Source organism: Bufo bufo, chromosome 9, assembly GCF_905171765.1.
Source record: "Bufo bufo chromosome 9, aBufBuf1.1, whole genome shotgun sequence".
Taxonomy (NCBI): domain Eukaryota; kingdom Metazoa; phylum Chordata; class Amphibia; order Anura; family Bufonidae; genus Bufo; species Bufo bufo.
Genome location: NC_053397.1, coordinates 12613253 through 12639342, shown reverse-complemented (window position 1 = coordinate 12639342; position 26090 = coordinate 12613253). Strand labels below are relative to the sequence as shown.

Sequence of the window (26090 nt, the reverse complement as noted above, 5' to 3'; positions counted from 1 at the left end):
AATTTGCAAAGGTTAAGTTGAAAACGCCCCCAGTGGTCTCAATGGCTGTCACTCCCCTTCCCCCACACATCAGGGAGTCCCAGACGACTTCTCCACCAAGGCAACTGTCCAGTCCATAGCAGTGGTCACCACCCGTTGGTTCTCCAGCAGTTGCAAACTACAACTCCCAGGATACTCTGACTGCCTGCAGCTGGGGAGTTGTAGTTTTGCAGCCGCTGCTCTAGAAGAAACCAAAGAAGTTACAAACGATCATCGAGGAATCTTGCAAGAAGGTAAAAAGAGATTTAATATATTCAGGTCGCCATCCACAGGTAAGGAGTCTAGTAAATTCAGTGCAGCTGGGAGGAGAGGCGGCAGCGGCAGGTGTGAGGCACAGGCGGGGGCGGTCTTCCCTTCTACTGATTTTCGTTGTGTCCATCCCCCATAGGGGACCATTGAAAAGATAGCGAGGTGCGAACAGGAACCAAGGAAAGTAACAGAAAACTCCCACAATAAAGCAGACTGTTCCCCGATTGTCCCTCCAAAAGGGTCTCTTCGTTATATCCATTTCCGGAAAAGCTGGGTGGTCGCCGATGTGGCCACTCTTACCACCACCCAGCTTTCCAAACCCCCTAAATGGCAAATCTGTCGCGTTATCAAGCAATAGAGGAATATAGATCTGCCATGCTGGGCCACTAGGAAAGCCGAGTGAGGAGGTGTCCAAATGGGTAGTAACCCAGCTTTCCCAGAATCAGATATAGCAAAGAACTGGTTAAAATGGAACTTTTTTTTTACCTTTTCTTAAAGGGGAAATGCTCTAACAGGGTTAGCAGTGATCTCCAGCTATCATGCTCCTGCAGGGCCCTGCATCAGACAGAAGGGCAGCTCTGGATGACATGGTCCATAGAACGGAAGGAGGTAAACTCTTGGAGGCTGTGCCCCTCTCTCTCCCCCCTTCTTCTCTTGCATTAGCTGGATGACTCCACCGCCGCCACAGGGGAAGTCTCCGTAGGCGCTGGCTCTGGACTCTGCTTGTCTTTGTTGTCCTCCTCGTCATCGTCCTCCTGGGGGTAGAGGTCGGGGTATTTCTGCATGCACTCCTGCATCGCCCGGAACTGCTCCAGGCAGTCTGAGCCCTTGACCTCCTCCTGGCTGTAGTGGAAGCAAGAGAAGGCCGCTTTGAATTGCTCCCCGCACGGCCCGCTGGCCATACCGCCCAGGCACGGACAATTCCAGTTAATGTCTCCATTGGGAAGAATCAAACCTGTAAGAGAAGAGCGGAGGCAGAAATGGTCACATATCACTACTAAGCAGAATCCCCGCTGCACAGGCTCCAGTCGACATGCTGCGTGTAATCTACAGATTTGGGTCTTTTTCCTCCCTTCTGCAAATGCATCTGATCTGTCTCCGTGTCTGTTCAGCGGTGGGGCGCCTCCTGGTGTAATGTCATAGCTCTGCAGCCCTCATCTAATCTGGTGCCCCTCCACCCCTCTCACAGCATGCATCTCTCAGAGGAACTGCAGCTCCATCCCCCCCTCCTCACTGCCTAGCATTAAATGGCTGACACTCCTAGCAAAATCCCATTAGTTTACAAGATGAGAATGTCCCTTTAAGGCAATTTTCCTTCTGCAAATGCATTTGATCTGTCTGTCTCTGCTAAGTGGGCGTGCTCCTCCTGCTGTGATGTTAGGAGCTCTGCAGCCCTTCTTCAATCTGCTGCTCTTCCTCCCCCTCTCACAGCATGCATCTCACAGAGAAACTGCAGCGTGATCCCCCCTCCTCCCTGCCCGGCACTCAATGGTTTACACTAGCTCCTAGCAATATATACTATCAATTTATATGATGAAAATGTCAGTTTAAAGGGCTTCTGTCAGCCCACTAAACCGTTTTTTTTTTTTTTGTTTAATAATAATCCCTACACTGCGATCTCTGCATACATAAGTAAAATAATAATTTTCGTTTAGTAGAATTTGATAAAACGCTATTTTTATAATATGTAAATTACCTTGCTACCAGCAAGTAGGGCGGCTACTTGCTGGTAGCAGCCGCATCCTCCGATCCTAATGACCCCCCCTCCGCATTGGGATTGACAGGGCCAGGGAAGGGAATCGTTCTCTGCTGGCCCTGCCTGTTTTCATTCAATATCTGGCGCCTGCGCCGCGGCCGTACCTATCTTCAATCTGCGCAGGCGCACTGAGAGGCGGCCACTCACTCGGCCGCTCGCTCCTCAATGCGCCTGCGCCGGGTGTAGATGTGACGTCATCGGCACAGGCGCATTGAGGATGGAGCGGCCGAGTGGGTGGCCGCCTCTCAGTGCGCCTGCGCAGATTGAAGATAGGTACGGCCGCGGCGCAGGCGCCAGATATTGAATGAAAACAGGCAGGGCCAGCAGAGAACGATTTTAGTGGGCTGACAGAAGCCCTTTAAGACAATTTTGCTTCTGCAAATGCATTTGATCTGTCTGTCTGTCTGTCCCTGCTCAGTGGGTCGGCTCTTCCCGATGATGTGATGTCATAGCTCTGAAGTCCTTATCCAACCTGCTGTTGCTCCTCCTCCCCTCTCACAGCATGCATCTCACAGAGAAACTGCAGCTTCAGCTCCCCCCCCCCCCCCCCCCCCCCCCCCCCCCGGCTAGCATTTACTGGTTGACACTAGCTCCTAGCACAGGGATCAGCATCGGGCACTACAAGTCCTAGCATGCTCCATTCACTTCTATGAGAGTTGTGAGAACAGACAAGCATGTTTGTATGCTGGGAGTTGTAGTTTCACAGCAGCTGGATCCCTGTCCTAACAATATCTCATCAATTTACAAGACCATCTTTCTTGATCTTGGTAGCTGCTCTGAGCTCCTGTCCCCCCCCCCCCCCCCCCTCCTCCAGCGCAGCTCTTCCAGTCCCTGCAGAATGAAAACGTGATTTTACTCGCTTTACTTCTGTCCTTGTGGTTACTCGTTACCTTCTTACACAGTGTCAGTATAAACTGCACCTCTATATGACATTAGGCAGCATGGGCACACATACCAGACAGTGCCCACATTGCCCGAGCATCCAGGAGGTCATGGCGCTGTACCGCCCACATGTTATCCATCCCCTGGGAGGAAGGAGGGGCGGCCGCAGCCCCTTGTAGTAATTCCCACTGACCTGCGGTTAAGGTTGCTGGTGACATAATGCCGTACACACACAAAGCTCTCTGTAATGCCAAGCCATGCTTTCAACCTCTTCGAGGTCAGTGGCAGCTTTAGACAATATCTCCCACCCTGCAGACCCCCCCCCCCCCCCGCCCGATACGAGTGACGGGCAGGATGAATTCGACTATTCATGTCTCGCTGCCAGCTGCAGCCCGCCTGCTACACCAGTCCTTTCAGGAGCAGTCAGCCAATGATGGATGGCATTAACCCTTCAAAACCCGTCTGTCACCTCGGAAGCAAGACCCTCAGACCTTGGATGGTGAATGATGAGGTCACAAATTATAGCCACGGTATATAAAGCAACGGCCAGATTTCAAGGAAATCTCCACTTTTACACAAAGTTCCTGCGGTTACATTTACAGAAAATGTACAAGATCTTCGGAAACCTCTCACTTTTCTTCTCTCGTAAGGAGTTTTTAGAGGGGTTTTGTCATTTCAGCCACCAATGTCAGACAGGAGCCGGCCTCACCTCTGAGACCCACACCCATCTTCAGAACGGGCCCGTGAAACTGAAGGAGGGCGCCCTGGTCATGTTCTCCATTCATTTCAATGAAAACGGACGCGCGCTCGCCTATTTTCGGCAGTCACATAGAAATGAACGGAGGGTGGCCACTCATGCACGGTTTCCCTCTCATGCACGGTTTCCCTTTGTTCACCCATTCTGGAGATAGGTGCGGGTCTCAGAGGTGAGGCCTGCACCTGACCGACACCCTGGCGATATGCCACCAGTGTATGAAGTGAGGCAACCACTTTAAAGGGGTTCTCCGTGCTTTTAAATTTTGATGACCTACCCTCAGGATAGGTCATCAATATCAGATCGGTGGGGGTCCGGAACCCAGAACCCCAGCCGATCAGCTGTATGGGGCGATGGCGCTGATCACCGCTGATTCTGCCCCGTCCTGTTCACCGCTGCTTTGCCAAAGACAGCAGCGAGCAGGAAGAGAGACGGGAGACGGCACATGCACACTCCTCATACAGCTGATCGGCAGGGGTCCCAGGTGTCGGACCCCCACTAATCTGATATTGGTGACCTATCCTGAGGATAGGCCATCAATATTAAAAGCCCAGACAACCCTTTTTATCGTGCTTTATTCTCCATTCACACACAAAGCTGAATTCAGAATTCTGAGCGAGCGGTGCGTTGTGGGGGCCTGGACGGCAGTCGCACAGCGCGGTCTCACGTGTCAGGTCACAGGACTGTTTGCAGATTTGTGCTCTCTCTTTGGACGTGAGTGGAGAAAAAAAGGAGACGTAGCTCGATTTCAGAAGCAGAGAGGTGACATGACAGGATAGCACAAATTTGCAAAACTACAACTCCCAGCATGCCCCAACAGCCTAAGATGACTTTCATGCAGAATGCGGCCTCGTCAATCTCCATGCGGCGAATCATCCTGCATCTGTAGCCCCGCCCCCTTTAATCAACACGTACAGATAATCCGCGGGTACGTGCCTCCCATACCAGGACATGGTTAGAGACATCCGCTGACTCTGCACCATGGGATAATCTGGTTTTTGGATCAGGGTCCATTTCAAATTTAACTCTTTGCAGCAAATAGTTTTTATTTTCTGTTTGCAACCTGCTCAGTCTGGAGGCAAAAACGTCCAATGAGTCATTTTAAGCCGCTCGCCGGTGCCAAGTCTGCCGAGGGTGGACTGGGTGGTTCTGTCATACACAACGCCCCAAAGGAGAAAGGGAAAGCGTCTTAATGCTGCCCTCTGGAGGCAAGAGACCGAACTGCGTCTGTGTGCTAGTGAATAGTGAGCCACATGGCGACTCTCTAGAAATGTCCCGAGTTGCACAAAGGTGTAGCTGATGTGGCGCAACTTCATTTCAAGTCGGAGGGTATTTGATTTATTTTGATCCCTCCCCCGGTTACTTTCACATCTGCATTTTTAGATCCGGCAGAGAATCTAAAAAATGGAATTAAACGGTTCAGTTTTGTCCCCATTCACTGTCAATAGGGACAAAACTAATCAGGATGAATGAGTAAGCATCCGTTCCGTTTTGGTGCCGGACACAAAACTGCTGCCAGGTGTGCTTTAGTGTCATGTGTGCGAAACGGAAAAACCGGATCTGGCATGAAAATCAATTTAAGTCAATAGTGCCGGATCTGGTTTGTTTTTTGTTTTTAACTGGATCTGGCGCCCATTGACTTACAATGATTTTCATACCGGATCCAGTTTGTTTAGTTTTGATTTATGGCCAAAACGGACGCATCCAGATTTATTAAAGGACACAAATCCATTTAATTCCATTTTTGAGATCCTCTGCCGGATCTCAAAAGCGGAATTAACAATGCAGATGTGAAAGTAGCCTAAGGAGGCTGCGATGATCCGGTGAGCGCTGCAGCCTCGTCAAAGGCCAAAAAGTCGCAAACTGTGTGTTTTTTAGGCCACCTATGCCACTTTTCCGAAAGGGGCGTGGCAAGAGCAGGAAGGGGGAGTGGCCAGCAGCCGCAACAAATTTATCTTTATTCACGCTAGTTTTTTTGAAAGAAATTGATGGCAGCTCAGAGTTTAGGCGCACGGACTGCCGGAGGATCAGGATAAGGCCTCATGCACACGACCGTTGTTTAGGTCCGGATCCGAGCCGCCGTTTTGGCGGCTCGGATGCGGACCCATTCACTTCAATGGGGCCGCAAAAGATGCGGACAGATCTCCGTGTGCTGTCCGCATCCATGGCTCCGTTCCGCGGCCCCGCTAAAAAAATATAACATGTTCTATTCTTGTCCGCACAAGAATAGGCATTTATATTGCCGGCGCCTGTTCCATTCCACAAATTGCAGAAGGCAACACGGGCGGCTTCCGTTTTTTTTCGGAACGCAAAAAATGGCACAGCCGTGTGCAGGAGGCCTTAGAAGCACCCTCCTGCAGCGAAGGGGATATCAAGGCTGCTGCAGAAAGTGCCAGTCTTGATAAATCTCCCCCACAGACTATTAGAAAGTTGCAGAACTTTTTATTTTACAGGGACCAAGCTTCAGGGTTCCCCTTTACCATGCTTCCACGCTCTGACAACCTCCACACACCCCTTCACTGCCAGGGCTGTACAGACATTCTGCGGGCCTGGTTCATTGCTACAAGGCACACTGTGATGTCACTAGACCCTCATTGGACGCATGACAAATCTTATTAAAGTTACATGAAATAAAAGGCAGCAGATTTGTCCCTCTGACACTGATCCGTTACATGTGCGCTCGGCAGCTGAAGGCGTCTGTGTTGGTCCCATGTCCATATGTGCCTGCATTACTGAGAAAAAGGATGTTTTAATATATGCAAATGAGCCTCTAGGAGCAACAGGGGCGTTACCATTACACCTAGAGGCTCTGATCTCTCTGCAACTGCCGCACCCTCTGCACTATGACAGGGCCAGGCAGTGAAAACATCATTACACCTGGTCCTGTCAATCAAAGTGCAGAGGATGCGGCAGTTGCAGAGAGGGCTGAGCCTCTAGGTGTAATGGCAACGCCCCCGTTGCTCCTAGATGCTCATTTGCATATATTAAACATCCTTTTTCTCAGCAATGCGGGCGCATATGAACATGGGAGCAACACGGACGCCTTCAGCTGCCAAGTGCACATGTAACAGGTCAGCTGGTATCATAGGTACAAACAGATGCCCTTTAGAGTACTTTGGTCACCTGTAGGACCCCACCAGATGTTCCACACCTCGGACCCTGTATAACACATCACCAACCTTGGTCTTCATATGGATCGTTGGGGTCATCGGGGATGAGCTCTGCGCTGCTCGGCGTCGCGTGATCTTCTTTGGTTACAAAGATAATTTTGTCCTTTCCTGGAACAAATCAGAAAAGACGTTGGAAGAGGATACATCTTTATTAACCCTCTTTTTGCTGGATGAGGACTGTGCCTATTCTATAGTGTACAGTCAGAACCTTCAGACCTTTGTATAATTCTAAGCTCCATTATAACTGTATAATTAGGCTGATCTGCCATTCAGAAGTCTGAAACGGCGACCACCTAATGACAGATGTACAGCTCCCACAGAAACGGTCACACAGATTTCCCGGCGACCACCCGTGGCCACTAAGGGGGACACGATTTTGCACCCATTGGTTCGCAGCTCCATTGGGCCGTACCCTTTACTGTCCCATAATTAGGCACATATAGCATTCAGTAATCCCAGGACGCTAGGTGACAGGCCAGACACATGTCAAGTATTTCCTCACCATCCAAGATCTCAGTTTGCTGTCAAAGAATGAGAGCATTCATGTTTGCATCCAGGAGCAAAAAAAATAAACATCCTAACATACTTCTGACAGCTGAGGATTTGTTACAATTGTAACCAGCCCAGTCAATCCCCTATGATGCACACAGCCTGGAGTTCAGACTGATACATTGTAACAAACTATCAGGACCATAAAGAGATTTGTGCAGTAGATGCGTTTAGGTGACAGAGGATTATTTAGACTGGCTGCCATGGGAACAAATCCTTAGCGGCGAGCATTCGCGTTACTCCCATACATTGACAGCAAACACAGATCTTGAAATGATGGAGTAAGTACATAATATGTAGAACTGTCCAAGAACAGGAACATACTTGCATCCAGAGGCTGAACTCCATACAAAATAAATAACTCAGCTGAGGGTTTGTTACACTTGTATCCAGCCTAGACAAACCTGTGAGCGAAACATCCTCAGCACAAATCTCCCTCCTGTCCCGATAGTTTGTTACAATGTATCAGTTCAGGTAAAATGTATCAGTCTGCAGAAATGACTGTCTAGACTGTATACAACTGTAACAAACCCTCCGCTATGAACACGCATTTACGTATGTGTGAGATTTGAGCCCGCTCACAGCAAGCAGAGATCTTCTATTTCGGCTGTCCTGGTAGTTTGTTACAATCTCATATCCTTGTTATTAGTCCTAGAGATGCTCTTCCACTTGAGTGTTGTAATGCCTGCGATCTGTAGTGACTTTATGGCCCGTCCAGATCCTACATATGGCGTCTCTTCTCATGCGCCTTACGTCAGTGATTAATTAATGATTAATGAGCTAAATTACCCCTAGTTCTGTGATCACACTTCCTATAAATATAGACACAGTCTAAGGCCTCATGCACACGACCGTATTTTTTTGCGGTCCGCAAAAACGGGTTCCGTTTTGCCGTGATCCGTGACCGTTTTTTCGTCCGTGGGTCTTCCTTGATTTTTGGAGGATCCACGGACATGAAAAAAAAGTCGTTTTGGTGTCCGCCTGGCCGTGCGGAGCCAAACGGATCCGTCCTGAATTACAATGCAAGGGGACGGATCCGTTTGACGTTGACACAATATGGTGCAATTTCAAACGGATCCGTCCCCCATTGACTTTCAATGTAAAGTCAGGAGTTAATATATTTTAACTTGAAGCGTCCCCATCACCATGGGAACGCCTCTATGTTAGAATATACCGTCGGATTTGAGTTACATCGTGAAACTCAAATCCGACAGTATATTCTAACACAGAGGCGTTCCCATGGTGATGGGGACGCTTTAGGTTAGAATATACTGAGAACTGTGTACATGACTGCCCCCTGCTGCCTGGCAGGTGCTGCCAGGCAGCAGGGGGCAGCCCCCCCCCCTGTAGTTAACACATTGGTGGCCAGTGCGGCCGGCCCCCCCCCCCCTCCCCTGTAGTTAACTCGTTGGTGGCCAGTGGGCCCCCCTCCCTCCCCTGTAGTTAACTCATTGGTGGCCAGTGCGGCCGCCCCCCCCCCCCCCCTCCCCTGTAGTTAACTCGTTGGTGGCCAGTGGGCCCCCCTCCCTCCCCTGTGGTTAACTCATTGGTGGCCAGTGGGCCCCCCTCCCTCCCCTGTAGATGTCTGCGTCCGGCCGGGAGCTCCTCCTACTGGTAAGTGACAGGTCGTGTCACTTACCAGTAGGAGGAGCTCCCGGCCGGACGTCACTTACCAGTAGGAGGAGCTCCCGGCCGGACGCAGACATCGCAGCTCACAGGTAAGTATAATGGTTCTACAAATTGATAAGTAACCATGGCAACCGGGACTGCAGTAGCGTCCTGGTTGCCATGGTTACCGATCAGAGCCCCAGCGATTAAACTGGGACTGCGATCGGTACACTCCGCTGCCACCAATGATAGGGGGGAGATTTTAATTAGGAGGGAGGGGAGAAGGCCCACTGGCCACCAACGAGTTAACTACAGGGGAGGGAGGGGGGCCCACTGGCCACCAATGAGTTAACTACAGGGGAGGGGGTGGGGCCGGCCGCACTGGCCACCAATGAGTTAACTACAGGGGAGGGAGGGGGGCCCACTGGCCACCAATGAGTTAACTACAGGGGAGGGAGGGGGGGGGGGGGCCGGCCACAGCAGTCATGTACACAGTTCTTTTGGTATATTCTAACCTGAAGCGTCCCCATCACCATGGGAACGCCTCTGTGTTAGAATATACTGTCGGTTCTGAGTTTTCACGAAGTGAAAACTCAGCTATGAAAAAGCTTTTATGCAGACGGATCTTCGGATCCGTCTGTATAAAAACTAACCTACGGCCACGGATCACGGATGCCAATCTTGTGTGCATCCGTGTTCTTTCACGGACCCATTGACTTGAATGGAACCGTTGTCCGTCAAAAAAATAGAACAGGTCATATTTTTTTGACGGACAGGATACACGGATCACGGTCTCGGCTGCTAAACGGTGCATTTTCCGATTTTTCCACGGACCCATTGAAAGTCAATGGGTCCGCGAAAAAAAAAACGGAAAACGGGACAAGGGCCACGGATGCACACAACGGTCGTGTGCATGAGGCCTAAGGGGAAGCTCCCTCCACCAATTTCTAGATCACTTTGCAGCTTGGCTTCCTCACTTCCTATCTTCTGAATCACCAACTCTTATTATGGGTGATTTAAATATCCCCATTGATGACCCTATCCCCCCCCCCATCAGCCACTCACTTTAACCTCCTCTCTTGGCCTATCACAACTTACTTCCTCTGCCACGCATGAACAGGGCAATATACAGTTGCAAGAAAAAGTATGTGAACCCTTTGGAATGATATGGATTTCTGCACAAATTGGTCATAAAATGTGATCTGATCTTCATCTAAGTCACAACAATAGACAATCACAGTCGGCTTAAACTAATAACACACAAAGAATTAAATGTTACCATGTTTTTATTGAACACACCATGTAAACATTCACAGTGCAGGTGGAAAAAGTATATGAACCCCTAGACTAATGACATCTCCAAGAGCTAATTGGAGTGAGGTGTCAGCCAACTGGAGTCCAATCAATGAGATGAGATTGGAGGTGTTGGTTACAGATGCCCTGCCCTATAAAACACACACACACCAGTTCTGGGTTTGCTTTTCACAAGAAGCATTGCCTGATGTAAATGATGCCTCGCACAAAAGAGCTCTCAGAAGACCTACGATTAAGAATTGTTGACTTGCATAAAGCTGGAAAGGGTTATAAAAGTATCTCCAAAAGCCTTGCTGTTCATCAGTCCACGGTAAGACAAATTGTCTATAAATGGAGAAAGTTCAGCACTGCTGTTACTCTCCCTAGGAGTGGCCGTCCTGTAAAGATGACTGCAAGAGCACAGCGCAGACTGCTCAATGAGGTGAAGAAGAATCCTAGAGTGTCAGCTAAAGACTTACAAAAGTCTCTGGCATATGCTAACATCCCTGTTAGCAAATCTACGATACGTAAAAGACTAAACAAGAATGGATTTCATGGGAGGATACCACAGAGGAGGCCACTGCTGTCCAAAAAAAAACATTGCTGCACGGTTACAGTTTGCACAAGAGCACCTGGATGTTCCACAGCAGTACTGGCAAAATATTCTGTGGACAGATGAAACCAAAGTTGAGTTGTTTGGAAGAAACACACAACACTATGTGTGGAGAAAAAGTGGCACAGCACACCAACATCAAAACCTCATCCCAACTGTGAAGTATGGTGGTGGGAGCATCATGGTTTGGGGCTGCTTTGCTGCGTCAGGGCCTGGACGGATTGCTATCATCGAAGGAAAAATGAATTCCCAAGTTTATCAAGACATTTTGCAGGAGAACTTAAGGCCATCTGTCCACCAGCTGAAGCTGAACAGAAGATGGGTGTTGCAACAGGACAACGACCCAAAGCATAGAAGTAAATCAACAACAGAATGGCTTAAACAGAAGAAAATACGCCTTCTGGAGTGGCCCAGTCAGAGTCCTGACCTCAACCCGATTGAGATGCTGTGACATGACCTCAAGAAAGCGATTCACACCAAACATCCCAAGAATATTGCCGAACTGAAACAGTTCTGTAAAGAGGAATGGTCAAGAATTACTCCTGACCGTTGTGCACGTCTGATCTGCACCTACAGGAAACATTTGGTTGAAGTTATTGCTGCCAAAGGAGGTTCAACCAGTTATTAAATCCAAGGGTTCACATACTTTTTCCACCTGCACTGTGAATGTTTACATGGTGTGTTCAATAAAAACATGGTAACATTTAATTCTTTGTGTGTTATTAGTTTAAGCCGACTGTGATTGTCTATTGTGGTGACTTAGATGAAGATCAGATCACATTTTATGACCAATTTGTGCAGAAATCCAGATCATTCCAAAGGGTTCACATACTTTTTCTTGCAACTGTACTTGATCTAGTCTTCTTCCGTCACTGCTCAGTCTCAAACTTTAGTAACTTATCCTTCCCACTTTCTGACCCCAATCTTCTTTCATTTACCATAAAGACCTCTCACTCTTCTCATGACAATCCTACTTTTCACACTTAGAGAAACCTACACATCATTAACTGCCAGCAACTCATTAACACCCTACAATTAGCTCTTACCCCAATCACTTCCCTCCCCTGTCCAGACGTGGCTGCCAATCATTACAACCAGACCCTCAAAACCACCCTAGATGAAGTCGCTCTAATATCAATCCGACCCTCTCGACACAGAACGCGGCAGCCCTGGCACACACCTGAAACACGTCTTCTCCAGCGCTGCTCCAGATGTGAAGAACGCTCATGGAGAAAATCGCGAATATCAGCAGACTTCCTCTGTTATAAATTTATGCTCAAAACATACAACTCGGCTCTCAACATTGCCAAACAAAAGTACTTCACCTCTCATCTCCTCACTCAAATAACCCAAAACGACTCTGACACTTTTCACTCCCTTCTAAGCTCTAAAGTTCCAGAACCTGTCACTGACCTCTGCGCTGATGGCCATCTACTTCAGAGACGAGATTGGCAGTATCCGGCGGGAAATTATCTCCCAGTCCCCAAATAATTTCAATCCTCCTCCCTCCAATTCCTCCACATGCTCTCTCTCCTCTTTTGACCCTATAACAGAGGAAGAAATCTCCAGGCTTCTCTCTTCTTCTTGACCCACGACCTGTAGCAGTGATCCTAGTCCATCACACCTCCTCCAGTCCCTCTCCCCGGCTGTCATCACTCACCTACCTACAATTTTTAACCTCTCTCTCTCTTTTCTAGTATCTTTCCCTCCTCTTTCAAACACTCTATTATCACCCCACTACTAAAGAAACCATCTCTTGACCCGACCTGTGCTGCTAACTACAAACCTCCCCTTCATCTCTAAACTCCTTGAAGGTCTTGTCTACACTCGCTTAATAAGCTATCTCTCTGCAAACTCTCTTCTTGACCCCTTACAATCTGCCTTCTGCCCTCTTCACTCTACAGAAACTGCCCTTACTAAAGTGTCTAACGGTCTCCTGACAGCAAAAAGAAATGGTGACTATTCTCTACTGATTCTGCTGGATCTCTCTGCAGCGTTCTATGCCGTAGACCATAAACTCCTCCTCACCATGCTCCACTCAATTGGCCTTAAGGACACTGCCCTCTCTTGGGTCTCTTCCTATCTCTCAGGCCGCTCCTTTAGTGTATCATTCGCTGGCTCTTCTTCTCCTCTCCCTCTTGATGTCGGCGTTCCTCAGGGCTCAGTACTAGGTCCTCTACTCTTCTTCCTCTATACAGCCCCCATCCGACAGACTATTAGCAGATTTGGCTTTCTATACCATCTCTATGCTGACGACACCCAACTATACACTTCATCCCCTGACATCACCCCTGCTTTACTCCAAAACACCAGTAATTGTCTGGCAGCTGTCTCTAACATCATGTCCTCTCTGTATCTAATACTGAACTTCTTGTCTTTCCCTCATCTACTAACTCACCTAAACTTGATATTTCAATTTCGGTCTGCAGCACTATCATAACTCCTGTGTAACATGCCTGCTGTCTTGGGGCCACATTTGACTCTGATCTTTCCTTTGTTCCCCATATCCAATCACTTACACGCTCTTGTCGTCTGCACCTCAAGAATATCACCAGAATCTGCACTTTTCTTATGGTGAAAATGGCAAAAACTCTTGTTGTTGCCTTGATTCATTCTCGCCTTGACTACTACAACGCATTACTAACCGGTCTCCCTCTCACTAAACTCTCCCCCTTCAGTCTGTCCTAAATGCTGCAGCCAGGCTCATCTATCCATCCACCCGCTACACTGATGCTACTAGTCTGTGCCAGTCACTTCACTGGTTGCCCATCCACCACAGAATACAGTTCAAACTTCTCACCCACAAAGCTCTCCACAGTGCTGCCCCTCCATACATCTCCTCCTCATCTCCATCTACCACCCTACTCCTGCACCTCCATACATCTCCATCTACCACCCTACTCCTGCTCTCCACAGTGCTGCACCTCCATACATCTCCTCCCTCATCTCCATCTACCACCCTACTCCTGCTCTCCACAGTGCTGCACCTCCATACATCTCCTCCCTCATCTCCATCTACCACCCTACTCCTGCTCTCCACAGTGCTGCACCTCCATACATCTCCTCCCTCACCTCCATCTACCACCCTACTCCTGCTCTCCACAGTGCTACACCTCCATACATCTCCTCCCTCATCTCCATCCATCTCCCCCCTCATCTCCATCCACCACCCTACTCGTGCTCTCTACAGTGCTGCACCTCCATACATCTCCTCCCTCACCTCCATCTACCACCTTACTCGTGCTCTCCACAGGGCTGCACCTCCAAACATCTCCTCCCTCATCTCCATCTACCACCCTACTCGTGCTCTCCACAGTGCTGCACCTCCATACATCTCCTCCCTTATCTCCATCTACCACCTTACTCGTGCTCTCCACAGGGCTGCACCTCCATACATCTCCTCCATCATCTCCATCTACCACCCTACTCGTGCTCTCCACAGTGCTGCACCTCCATACATTTCCTTCCCCACCTCCATCTACCACCCTACTCCTGCTCTCCACAGTGCTGCACCTCCATACATCTCCTCCCTCATCTCCATCTACCACCCTACTCCTGCTCTCCACAGTGCTGCACCTCCATACATCTCCTCCCTCACCTCCATCTACCACCCTACTTGTGCTCTCCACAGTGCTGCACCTCGATACATCTCCTCCCTCATCTCCATCTACCACCCTACTCCTGCACCTCCATACATCTCCATCTACCACCCTACTCCTGCTCTCCACAGTGCTGCACCTCCATACATCTCCATCTACCACCCTACTCCTGCTCTCCACAGTGCTGCACCTCCATACATCTCCTCCCTCATCTCCATCTACCACCCTACTCCTGCTCTCCACAGTGCTGCACCTCCATACATCTCCTCCCTCATCTCCATCTACCACCCTACTCGTGCTCTCCACAGTGCTGCACCTCCATACATCTCCTCCCTCATCTCCATCTACCACCCTACTCCTGCTCTCCACAGTGCTGCACCTCCATACATCTCCTCCCTCATCTCCATCTACCACCCTACTCCTGCTCTCCACAGTGCTGCACCTCCATACATCTCCTCCCTCACCTCCATCTACCACCCTACTCCTGCTCTCCACAGTGCTACACCTCCATACATCTCCTCCCTCATCTCCATCCATCTCCCCCCTCATCTCCATCCACCACCCTACTCGTGCTCTCTACAGTGCTGCACCTCCATACATCTCCTCCCTCACCTCCATCTACCACCTTACTCGTGCTCTCCACAGGGCTGCACCTCCAAACATCTCCTCCCTCATCTCCATCTACCACCCTACTCGTGCTCTCCACAGGGCTGCACCTCCATACATCTCCTCCCTTATCTCCATCTACCACCTTACTCGTGCTCTCCACAGGGCTGCACCTCCATACATCTCCTCCATCATCTCCATCTACCACCCTACTCGTGCTCTCCACAGTGCTGCCCCTCCATACATCTCCTCCCTCATCTCCATCTACCACCCTACTCCTGCTCTCCACAGTGCTGCACCTCCATACATTTCCTTCCCCACCTCCATCTACCACCCTACTCCTGCTCTCCACAGTGCTGCACCTCCATACATCTCCTCCCTCACCTCCATCTACCACCCTACTCCTGCTCTCCACAGTGCTGCACCTCCATACATCTCCTCCCTCACCTCCATCTACCACCCTACTTGTGCTCTCCACAGTGCTGCACCTCGATACATCTCCTCCCTCATCTCCATCTACCACCCTACTCGTGCTCTCCACAGTGCTGCACCTCCATCCATCTCCCCCCTCATCTCCATCTACCACCCTACTTGTGCTCTCCACAGTGCTGCACCTCCATACATCTCCTCCCTCATCTCCATCTACCACCCTACTCCTGCTCTCCACAGTGCTGCACCTCCATACATCTCCTCCCTCACCTCCATCTACCACCCTACTCCTGCTCTCCACAGTGCTGCACCTCCATACATCTCCTCCCCATCTACCACCATACTCCTGCTCTCCGTTCTGTTAGCAACCTAAGATTAATAACCTCCATAATTCGTACCTCTCACTCCCGTCTTCAAGACTTTTCTCGAGCTGCACCTACTCTCTGGAATACTCTGCCCCGGAATACTAGGTCAATCCACAACTTCACCTTCAAACGTGCCTTATAAACACCTCTTTTCAGGCAGGCTTATCAAGCTTCCTAAACTGACTATTCCCCCCTTCCCAACTCCTCTGGCCTGAACTCGATCCTCTATTAGTCCCAAACCCGAAGCAGATCGGCCGGCACCGCTCCTGTCAGTTCAATAATGGCTCAAATCCTACTTATCACAATCAACTACCTTATGTGTCACCCCAACTCCTCATAGATTGTAAGCTCTTGCGAGCAGGGCCCGGACTCCTAGTCTTTCAGTTGCACATTATCCAGTTACTTTTGTTTTGTACATGAACCCTATGAACATGTAAAGCGCTGAAGATTATGGTGGCGCTATATAAATACATTTTATTATTATTATGTATCAGTGCGGAGTCCAAGCGGTTTATATCACAGGGGATTGTTCAGACTGGATACCACTGCAACAAAGCCTCAGCTGTGAGCAGTCAACTGCTTGCCATTTTCAATATCTCTGCTTGCTGTGAATGGGAACCACTCACCATGGCAATTGGGAATGATTAGTGCACCGTGAAAGAAGATGCCCTTGAACTGCATTAACCCTTAGCGTGCCTGCTTTACCCACCTGCCCCTCTCCTGGCCGTCAGCCACCATTTCCCTGTCCGCTGCCTCGCTCTCGGTCCCCCCATCCCGTCCCCAAGACCACCTGCCCCCACCTGCCCGTCCTTACCCTCCTGCCTGCAGTAGGACATGGCTGCAGCTCTCACACACTGCGCCCGGCACCGCGCGCTCTATTGACGTCACTCCGAGCGACCCTGGAACCACAAAAAGCCCCCGAATGGGGCTGTCCTCCAGATTGCCTGTCCCCAGTAAACCCGCCTATAAAGGAGGATTGCCTTATTCCGAAGCCGGCCGCATCATGCCCTGTCCCTAAAGCATAACCAAAAGACAAATATCGCAGAAAGGACAGGTAGCAGCGTATCCCGCACTTAAACTACATCTCCCATGATGCAGCGCGCGGCTGGTCCCCAGCAGGGCAGAGCATGCGCAGATGTGTCCTGGGACAGGGAGGTAACTTTGTAAAGAGTAGAGCAGAGCACAGCTGGCGAGAAGTGAGGCAGACGTCTGTGCCCGGGGCTCCTGACCTGAGGACCCCTTCTCCATAACCAAGTGCCTGTATCTCTGCTCCCAACATGGCCAAACCGGTAAGTCAGGAATTCTAGTAACTCTGCTTTCCAGCTGTTGTAGAACCAGCCTGGGATGTCCGCCTGTGGATAGAGGAAACAGTTCTGCCGTTTTCTTATGTATATTCTAGCCATTTCCAAATCTCTGTTTGCTGTCAGTGAATGGAGGGGCTTTTGGGAGCATCCAGGGGCTGAACACTTCTCACAGCATTGTCTGTGAGCTAAGCATATGGACAGCGCCAATCTGAAAGACCGTTACAATGTATCAGTGCAGGTAAAATGTCTCAGACTGGATGCAACTGTAACAGACCCTCAACCGTTGAGAATTTCTCCCCGAATCAAAGATCTCTGCTTGCTGTGAATGTAAACATTCTTCTTGATTCTTGATATGCAGAGGCTAAATATCTGCTATGTACGGCTGGGGGTTCGTTACAGTTGTATATAGTGTAGGCCAGGCAAGCCCAACCTGTGGCCCTCCAGCCGCCTGGATAGCCTACAGCTCTTCGGGCATGCTGGGAGTTGTAGTTTTCCAACATCTGGAGGGCCGCAGGTTGAGCATCCATCTTATCTCCAGACTGATACATTGTAACAAACTCCCAGAACGGGAGAGAGATTGATGCTGCCGATGGGTTTACCTCAGGATTGTCTAGATGGGATATGACTGTAACAAACCCTCAGCTGTGAGAAGTCGGCTTCTTGCTATATCAAACATCTGTGTCTGTAGAGGCTAAACTCCTTTTGGTGCCGGTCACAGCTGAGTCTTTGTTACAGTTGTATCCAGTCTAGGCAGTCCTCTATGAGCTAAACAGCTGGACTCCAAACTAATACATTTTACCTGCTCTGATACATTGTAACAAACCATCAGGACAGGGGAGAGATTTGCACTGCTCATGTATTTAGCTCAGAGGATCGCCTAGAACTGGATGCAATTGTAGCAAACCCTCAGCTGTGACCAGGTCAGCCTCAAACTATAAACATGACTGTTTCCATTCTGTGGCAGTTAGCAGAGTTTTTGAAAAGGCAAAGAATAGCACACGTAGCAATTTGAATTCTACATAATGGCTGTGTCTGTCCCCCCTCCAGCATGCAGATGCCTCCAGAGAACACACGACGATTAGAAGTGAAGCGGCCCCCGGATTCCTTCAGCGCCTCAGCGACACGGCCGGGGGGATGCTGCTCGGCCTCATCGCCTTCACCCTCTCCTTCTATCTCCTCTTCACTAATGAGGTGAGGACACGCAGAGCATAGAATGTCCGAGTCACCACCCACAGGAAATGTCACCGCTCTGCTCGCCCTCAGTACTCTTCTCGCCCTCACTGCAGTTTTGACATTTTATTCCTAAATAATGAAGTTTAGGTTAAACAGGACGATAGGAGAAGATATGAAGAGTCAAGTAAAAAAAAAAAAGGAAACTGAGCTGGAGTTACACTTTTGCAGGCTTCAGAGCTGAGATCTCCTAGCATTCCTTGCTTGTTCAGTGTCAGCGCAGAGCTGATGATTCACATTCAGGGAAGTGTTGTTTTTACACCAGGATGTGTACACAGTGACTGCAACAGCAGAATAGTGAGTGCAGCTCTGGAGTATAATACAGGATGTAACTCAGGATCAGTACAGGATAAGTAATGTATGTACACAGTGACTGCACCAGCAGAATAGGGAGTGCAGCTCTGGAGTATAATACAGGATGTAACTCAGGATAAGTAATGTATGTACTCAGTGACTGCACCAGCAGAATAGTGAGTGCTGCTCTGGGGTATAATACAGGATGTAACTCAGGATCAGTACAGGATAAGTAATGTAATGTATGTACACAGTGACTCCACCAGCAGAATAGTGAGTGCAGCTCTGGAGTATAATACAAGATGTAACTCAGGATTAGTACAGGATAAGTAATATATGTACACAGTGACTCCACCAGCAGAATAGTGAGTGCAGCTCTGGAGTATAATACAGGATGTAACTCAGGATCAGTACAGGATAAGTAATGTATGTACACAGTGACTCCACCAGCAGAATAGTGAGTGCAGCTCTGGAGTATAATACAGGATGTAACTCAGGATCAGTACAGGATAAGTAATGTATGTACACAGTGACTGCACCAGCAGAATAGTGAGTGCAGCTCTGGAGTATAATACAGGATGAAACTCAGGATCAGTACAGGATAAGGAATGTATGTACACAGTGACTGCACCAGCAGAATAGTGAGTGCTGCTCTGGGGTATAATACAGGATGTAACTCAGGATCAGTACAGGATAAGTAATGTAATGTATGTACACAGTGACTCCACCAGCAGAATAGTGAGTGCAGCTCTGGATTATAATACAAGATGTAACTCAGGATTAGTACAGGATAAGTAATATATGTACACAGTGACTCCACCAGCAGAATAGTGAGTGCAGCTCTGGAGTATAATACAGGATGTAACTCAGGATCAGTACAGGATAAGTAATGTATGTACACAGTGACTCCACCAGCAGAATAGTGAGTGCAGCTCTGGAGTATAATACAGGATGTAACTCAGGATCAGTACATGATAAGTAATGTATGTACACAGTGACTGCACCAGCAGAATAGTGAGTGCAGCTCTGGAGTATAATACAAGATGTAACTCAGGATCAGTACAGGATAGGTAATGTATGTACACAGTGACTCCACCAGCAGAATAGTGAGTGCTGCTCTGGAGTATAATACAGGATGTAACTCAGGATCAGTACAGGGTAGGTAATTCTATATGTAAACTATATAATGATGTTCATGGCTATACGTACATGTATAATGATGGCTGTCATTGGTGTTATTACAGGGTCGGGCGGTGCAGACGGCTGCCTCTCTGGATGAGGGACTTTCAGTTGTGTTTCCTATAGGGAATAACCAAAGAGTCGATCCTGTAAATGAAGCAAAATTGCTGCACTTGACTGGTCCTCTGCAGACATCGAAGGTGAGTGTGAGGGAATTGTACACAGCCTAGTTTATAATCTAGTACCTTCCTTTTCTCTGCCATCCAGTAATCCAGACAGTCTGATGACCTGGCACCATGTAGGTCTGTGACTGTGATTTGATCACAAAACGCATTACAATGTTTTGCACTTGCACAGAAAAATCGTGCATTTTCCCGCAACGCACCCGCATCTTATCCGGGCAAAAAACATGATGCCCGTGTGAAAGAGGCCTAAGGGTCAGTGATTTTTGACATCTTTACCTTGTTGGAGATTTTTCTGAAGTGTTGCATTTTTGCACCATCCGGGATTGTCACCCTCCAGGCACAATCGCCTCTTGCTCCCCGCTCCGCCCTCTGCTATAATGCGGCCCAGCCTGCCAAGTTCACAGGGTGTTCCTCCAGCTGAATCATCACTGAAACCTGAGAAAACACAAAGGACCCACTGTACATAGAAGATCCCACCATCTGTCCACAAGTAGCAGCCATTTTTTGGGTTGGACTGATACCCCCCAAGATATTCACATTTGATTTACTAAGAATTAAAAGTTTTTTCCTAGATTTGTATACTAATAACTTATCCTTAGGATAGGTCCTCGGTATCTGATCTGTGGGGGTCCGACATCCTGGACCCTGACCGATCAGCTGTTTGAGAAGGCAGCAGCGCCGTACATTGTATAGTGGCTGTTTTTGGTATTGCACTCGCCTCCTGAGCTCACCTAGGCCACGTGACTGATGAACGTGTCGTCACTCGACCTAGGAACAGCAGAAGGAAGGCCGCAGCGCTCGCAGGACCTCCGGTGCCCTATCAAACAGCTGATTTGCGGTGGTCCCGGGTGTCGGACACCCACCGATCAGATACTCATGATCTATCCTGAGGATAAGTCATCAGTACAAAAATTTCTGAAAACCCCTTTAAAACCAGGGAAGTATTATGTACTTGGTGTCGCCGTGATATTATCGGCGGTACCCAAGAAGTTAACATTTCTTTGAAACCAGAAGCAGTTCTGTCAATCTGCAACTTTCTAAAATACTTTATACTTCAATTTTTCATCTTTTCAATAGTTCTGCTTGCTGCCAGTGAATGTGGATATTCTTATTTCCATTCACAGGCTGAAAAACTGTTCAGACCTAATCATTTCCACAGTTTGTTACGATTGTATCCAGTGATCTAAACAGACAGGACTAAACTGATACATTGTTGCAAATAGGTTCTACAAATCTTTTTCTTTTCTTTTTTTCCTTTTTGCAGCCACTTTTTGACCCAAATTACGGGGTTTCCATGCACTGCGTGCAGCTGAGGCGCCAGGTGGAGATGTACCAGTGGGTGGAGTACGAAGAGTCCAAGTAAGAACCGTCTGTGTGGTTAATGAGCTCTGGCGGTGTGCCAGCCCCAAACATCCCGAGGCGTCCTTCACCCCGCGGCGCTGGCTGCACATAAACACTTACGTGTCAGAATCGTACGGGCTGTGCGGCGATGACCTGGCGTCTGTATGAACGCATAAGGCGGCTGCTGTATTGCTCTCTGTTATCAGCCATTCAGACATCATCCGCCTTTGTGTCTGTTCTACAGGGAGTATGAAGAAGGTGGAGAGAAGAAGACCGAGACGAGATACACCTACAGTGAGTACTCGCCCTCCGGAGCACTCCCCGTTATCTGTCATGGCGGCCGGTCCGGTCAAGTTCAATTTTGAGTTAAAATAGTGTATGTTGTTATGAGGTATCGGTAATGCCACGCCCCTGTATTTGGCATAGTTAATGCGCCTTGTGCTCTGTATGCCTCCATTTAAAGGGGTCCTCTCCCTTCAGCAGATGGCATTTATTATGTAGAGCAGGGAGGCTCAACCTGCGGCTCTAAAACTACAACTCCCACCATGCCCTGCTGTAGGCTTATGGCCGTTGGCTGTCCGGGCATGCTGGGAGTTGTAGTTTTGCAACAGCTGGAGGGCAGCAGGTTGGGCATCCCTGACGTAGAGAAAGTTTATACAAGGCACTTCCTAATGTATGGGACGGTTTAACTCTTCACTTAAAGGGATTGTCTCACTTCAATAAATGGCATTTATCATGGAGATACAGTTTATACAAGGCACTTCCTAATGTATGGTGATTCTCCATGTTGCCTCCTTTGCTGGCTGGATTCATTTATCCATCACATTATACACGGCTCGTATCCAGGATGTTTGACCACCACTGCAGCGCAGATACAAGGTGGTCATGCTTGAACACCATAGGAAAAAGCGCTGCACCGTCTGGTGGCCAGGACCGCGGGAGCGTGCATGGGACGGAACTGTTTCCTCCAGTGTCCAAACACGACCACTGCTGCTGGATTGCAGGGTGGTCGTGACCCCTTGATACGAGCCGTGTATGATGTGATGGAACAATGAATCCAGCCAGAAAAGGAGGCAACATGGAGAATGACAATACATTAGGAAGTGCCTTGTATTAACTGTATCTCCATGATAAATGCCATTTATTGAAGTGAGAAGACCCCTTTAAGGGAAGAGTTAAACCGTCAGAATCTCAAAACGCCACAAAGTGCTGAACCGGAAGGCAAATGGTTGCTCTGGCCATGCACTTTAATGGCAACATATGGAATACCACACACACATAGGGCTACGGCAGTAAACAGCATTACAGTAGTTTGACTTATCCTCTAGTCGCACCCAGAGCTGCATTCAAAATTCTGATGAGAACAGGCAGTAACTGTTAGGGACTGAGCTCTATGGCTAGGTCAACACGACAACATTTGTCGCGTGACAATTTTTATAATGATAGTCTATGGTGTCGCAGCGCGACATGCGATATGCTGCAACTGCTACAGTCACAAAAAATCCATTTGAGATGGATTTTTCTGCGACTGTCGCATTGCGACACCATAGAAAAAATGTTGCAGTGTAGTTGTGCCCTATCTGTCGCGCAACACATGTCGTCGTGTAGACCTAGCCTAACTGTGTAACTGACTTCTGAGTCCTCACAATGTAGCTTTAGATGCAACTGGAGTATAATCAGTACAGGTGTTTGCAATGTTACCTTTGACCTTAATAACGGGACCGTGCACTCAGGTGGGCGTTTTTTCCTTCAGACACCGAATGGCGGTCAGAGGTTGTCAGCAGCCGACATTTTGACAGAGAGATTGCCCATCGGAACCCCAGGTGAGCGCTAACCCTTAACCCCCCCCCTCCCCTCGAATCTTCCCATAGAGTCCAGTGGACTGGACAGTATATGAGCTCCCTCTGGTGGCCAATAGCATAATTACAGCTGCACTGATTACATCAATGGATTCTTTGGCAGTGCCATGGCGGTAGAGTCGTACACAGCGGTGGCAGCGGACGTTCAGGTCGGAGGTTACTATTTATCTAAAGGTAAGGAACTACATCGACGGGAGGGTGCAATATTACCAACGCTGCAGTAATGGTTCATAGAGTAAAGTAGGGCAAAAGGTAAAGAATAGGAAAAAAATATGACTGCCGTTCCTCTCGGCCAAGCATGCATGTGTCCTCAATGGGGAGAAGGCAGCAAGAACAAGGAGTGGGCATGTAAAATTCAACATGACCAATCCTTCTTTCCTGAGAACCCGAATGATTACAAGAACGGGGTCCCCAAGTCCCTTGTGTACGTGGATCATGTAGTGCATGTGTGACCACTGCTCCCCAAGGGTCACACAAAGGACTTGGGGACACTAATCCCATGGGACGACTGACAAAGTCCAGAAAGGTGTTTTCTACTCTTGGGTTTAGCTCTCCTTTAATTACTGTTCAGCGATTCTACTTAAAGGGGCAGGGCCCTGACAACCTCTGCTTCATTGTGCTGGTTGTCGCTCTCCACAGAAGGCCGCACCCGGAGCAGCGCTCCTCTGACATCTCTTGGGTCTTGTCGTCTTCTCTCCAGGGCTGATTAATAAGGTCGACAACTTCAAGCAGCTGAGTCTGTCCCAGATCAGGAATCCGCACGCTGATGTCATCGCCGGTGGGAATTACTTCTATCAGGGCGCCGACCCCAAGAACCCAGAGGTGAGTGGTCCCTGGAAGCCGGATTATCAGATTCCAGAAATAGCGCCACCCCTGTGCATGGGTTGTGTCTGGTGTTGCGGCTCATCTCTATTGAAGTGGATGCAATACCATACACTACCTGTGGACATGGGTGGCGCTGTAGGGATAATGCTAGCTGAACTTGAGCCGGACGGGACTCGAATCTTGGTAATGACCACTGTGATTTCTCTCTTTCAGGTGGGGGATTTGCGCATTTCTTTCTGGTACGCCGGTGTTTCGATGGGAGGCCCGACGTTCGGATCGGTTGATACGGTAATTTAACGGGATGAATTAATAATGATGACAATACGGCCGATCCATAGGCGCCAGTGAGGTGCGAGGCATGATGTACCTCATGGTAAAACGGGCGCACTGGTGGCTCTCGTCACTGACTGGTATATGGGGTTGTCGTGTCGGGAGTATCTCTGAGCTCTGGGTGGTTGGGGTAGTCACTTAAAGGGGAAGTCCACCCAGGGGTCGTCATGCCAGGTTCTTTCTACCAGGTGAGCATCATCGCGCGGCAGCGAGGAGGAGAACTGGTGTCTTACAAGACCAAATCCGGGGACCAGCTGGAGCTTCTGTACCTGGGGAGTCACACAGCAGAGGTCAGTCCGATAAATGGAGGCAGCGGGTGTCTTCCCCCTTCCCCGTACCTACACTCATCATGCGGGGGCGCTGTATACCTTTTAGGAAATGTTCCATGAAGAGCATCAGAGCAACGCGATGAAGACCTGGGCCCTGCGCGCCGCTGGCTGGCTGATGATGTTCGTAGGTGTGAGCCTCATGATAAAGATCTTCCACACTTTAGGTGAGCGGGCTGGGATATTCGGAAACGGTGCCCCCCATAAGAGGGCAAGTTGTCACCCCTTCTAGTAATCCCCCGTAACATTCTGGAACATATTTTCTTAGAACTGTATATTGTGCAGTTCCTCTTTTATTCCTCCTGGAAATTGACTACTGGGCATTGTAGTGTCTTTACACATTTGGAGACAGTCCGGGCCATGTAAACACACTTAACCCTTGCATTGAGAAGGACAACTAGGTGTAACCAATTTAGTCATGCATTTCCAGTAGGAATAACAGAGGTACGATCCAATGCAGACTTCTAAAAAAGTATTTACAATGGGGGAAGAAAAAAAATAATCGCGTCCTGTCCTCTCTCGTGGCTCCAGCTCATATTCTGTTGGAGTCTGCAGGATTCTGAACTCCACCGTTTTATGTTTTCACCCTTCTCCGTACTTGAGGTAGCCTGAAACAGTCTTCCTCGTGCTTTACACTGCAGCTCTGCTTGTTTAGGTTGGCTGCTGTATATGAGCAGACGTTCAGCTGATGATTTCCCATTGCTCCCATTACAGTGGACTGGTTTCCCGTTGTCCGTGATCTCGTCAGCCTGGGTCTCCAGCTGTTTGCTTTGTGCGTCTCCTCGTCCCTGTCTCTGCTGACCATCGCCTCCGGCTGGCTGTTCTATCGCCCGCTGATATCCCTTCTTCTGAGCGTTGCCGCCCTTGGCATAATCTTCCTGGCCCGATCCCGCGTACCCGCCAAGAAATACCAGTAGGGGCCCTTCCCTGCTCGGGTCCTGAATGCGCTGGTGATGACACTGGGGTCCACGATGCAATAATCTCTCCAATGTAACTTGTGTTTTTGATTGTTTTCATTGTCTTTTTATGCAACTATTGAATAACTTTACACATCTTGTACTCCAGTCACATCCAGAGCAGCCTTTCGACCTCTTCTGGTCTCCTGCCACTTGGTCATGCAGTATCTACAAAGCACGCTTTAGTCATTTTGGGAGCTGAGCTGTTACAGAGCACTGGGGAGTGGCAACCCTCAGAATTCTGAATGCTGCTTTGGATGTGATTGGAGTATGACATGTTGTAACTCCAGATGATTACAAGGTATGTAAAGCAAAGTTATTCTCTCCAGTTTTAAAGCTCATAAGAATG

At 48.9% G+C, this 26090-nt stretch overlaps 2 protein-coding genes across 2 annotated transcripts; one reads left to right on the top strand and one right to left on the bottom strand.

The window, feature by feature from the left end:
* Nucleotides 1-763: 763 nt before the first annotated feature.
* On the bottom strand, nucleotides 764-16823 carry CHCHD4 (coiled-coil-helix-coiled-coil-helix domain containing 4). The gene is made up of 3 exons (XM_040408221.1): nucleotides 16727-16823; nucleotides 6860-6958; nucleotides 764-1243 (listed from the first exon to the last, which is right to left on the bottom strand). Exons 1-3 carry the CDS (start codon nucleotides 16746-16748, stop codon nucleotides 948-950), a joined length of 417 nt encoding a protein of 138 aa, XP_040264155.1. The 5' UTR covers nucleotides 16749-16823; the 3' UTR covers nucleotides 764-947.
* Nucleotides 16824-17057: 234 nt separating this feature from the next.
* On the top strand, nucleotides 17058-26090 carry TMEM43 (transmembrane protein 43). The gene is made up of 12 exons (XM_040408220.1): nucleotides 17058-17201; nucleotides 18264-18407; nucleotides 19985-20119; nucleotides 21369-21463; nucleotides 21690-21739; nucleotides 23199-23268; nucleotides 23408-23478; nucleotides 24005-24126; nucleotides 24343-24417; nucleotides 24648-24749; nucleotides 24835-24952; nucleotides 25500-26090. Exons 1-12 carry the CDS (start codon nucleotides 17190-17192, stop codon nucleotides 25700-25702), a joined length of 1197 nt encoding a protein of 398 aa, XP_040264154.1. The 5' UTR covers nucleotides 17058-17189; the 3' UTR covers nucleotides 25703-26090.

Coding starts and splice junctions, on each gene's coding strand:
- TMEM43 (XM_040408220.1), top strand. Junction 20,120..21,368: donor GTCCTCTGCAGACATCGAAG/GTGAGTGTGAGG, acceptor TCCTTTTTGCAG/CCACTTTTTGACCCAAATTA. Junction 24,418..24,647: donor CGTTCGGATCGGTTGATACG/GTAATTTAACGG, acceptor TCTTTCTACCAG/GTGAGCATCATCGCGCGGCA.
- CHCHD4 (XM_040408221.1), bottom strand. CDS start 16,748: ATGTCCTACTGCAGGCAGGAGG. Junction 6,959..16,726: donor GTCCTACTGCAGGCAGGAGG/GTAAGGACGGGC, acceptor GATTTGTTCCAG/GAAAGGACAAAATTATCTTT. Junction 1,244..6,859: donor CGATCCATATGAAGACCAAG/GTTGGTGATGTG, acceptor CTTCTCTTACAG/GTTTGATTCTTCCCAATGGA.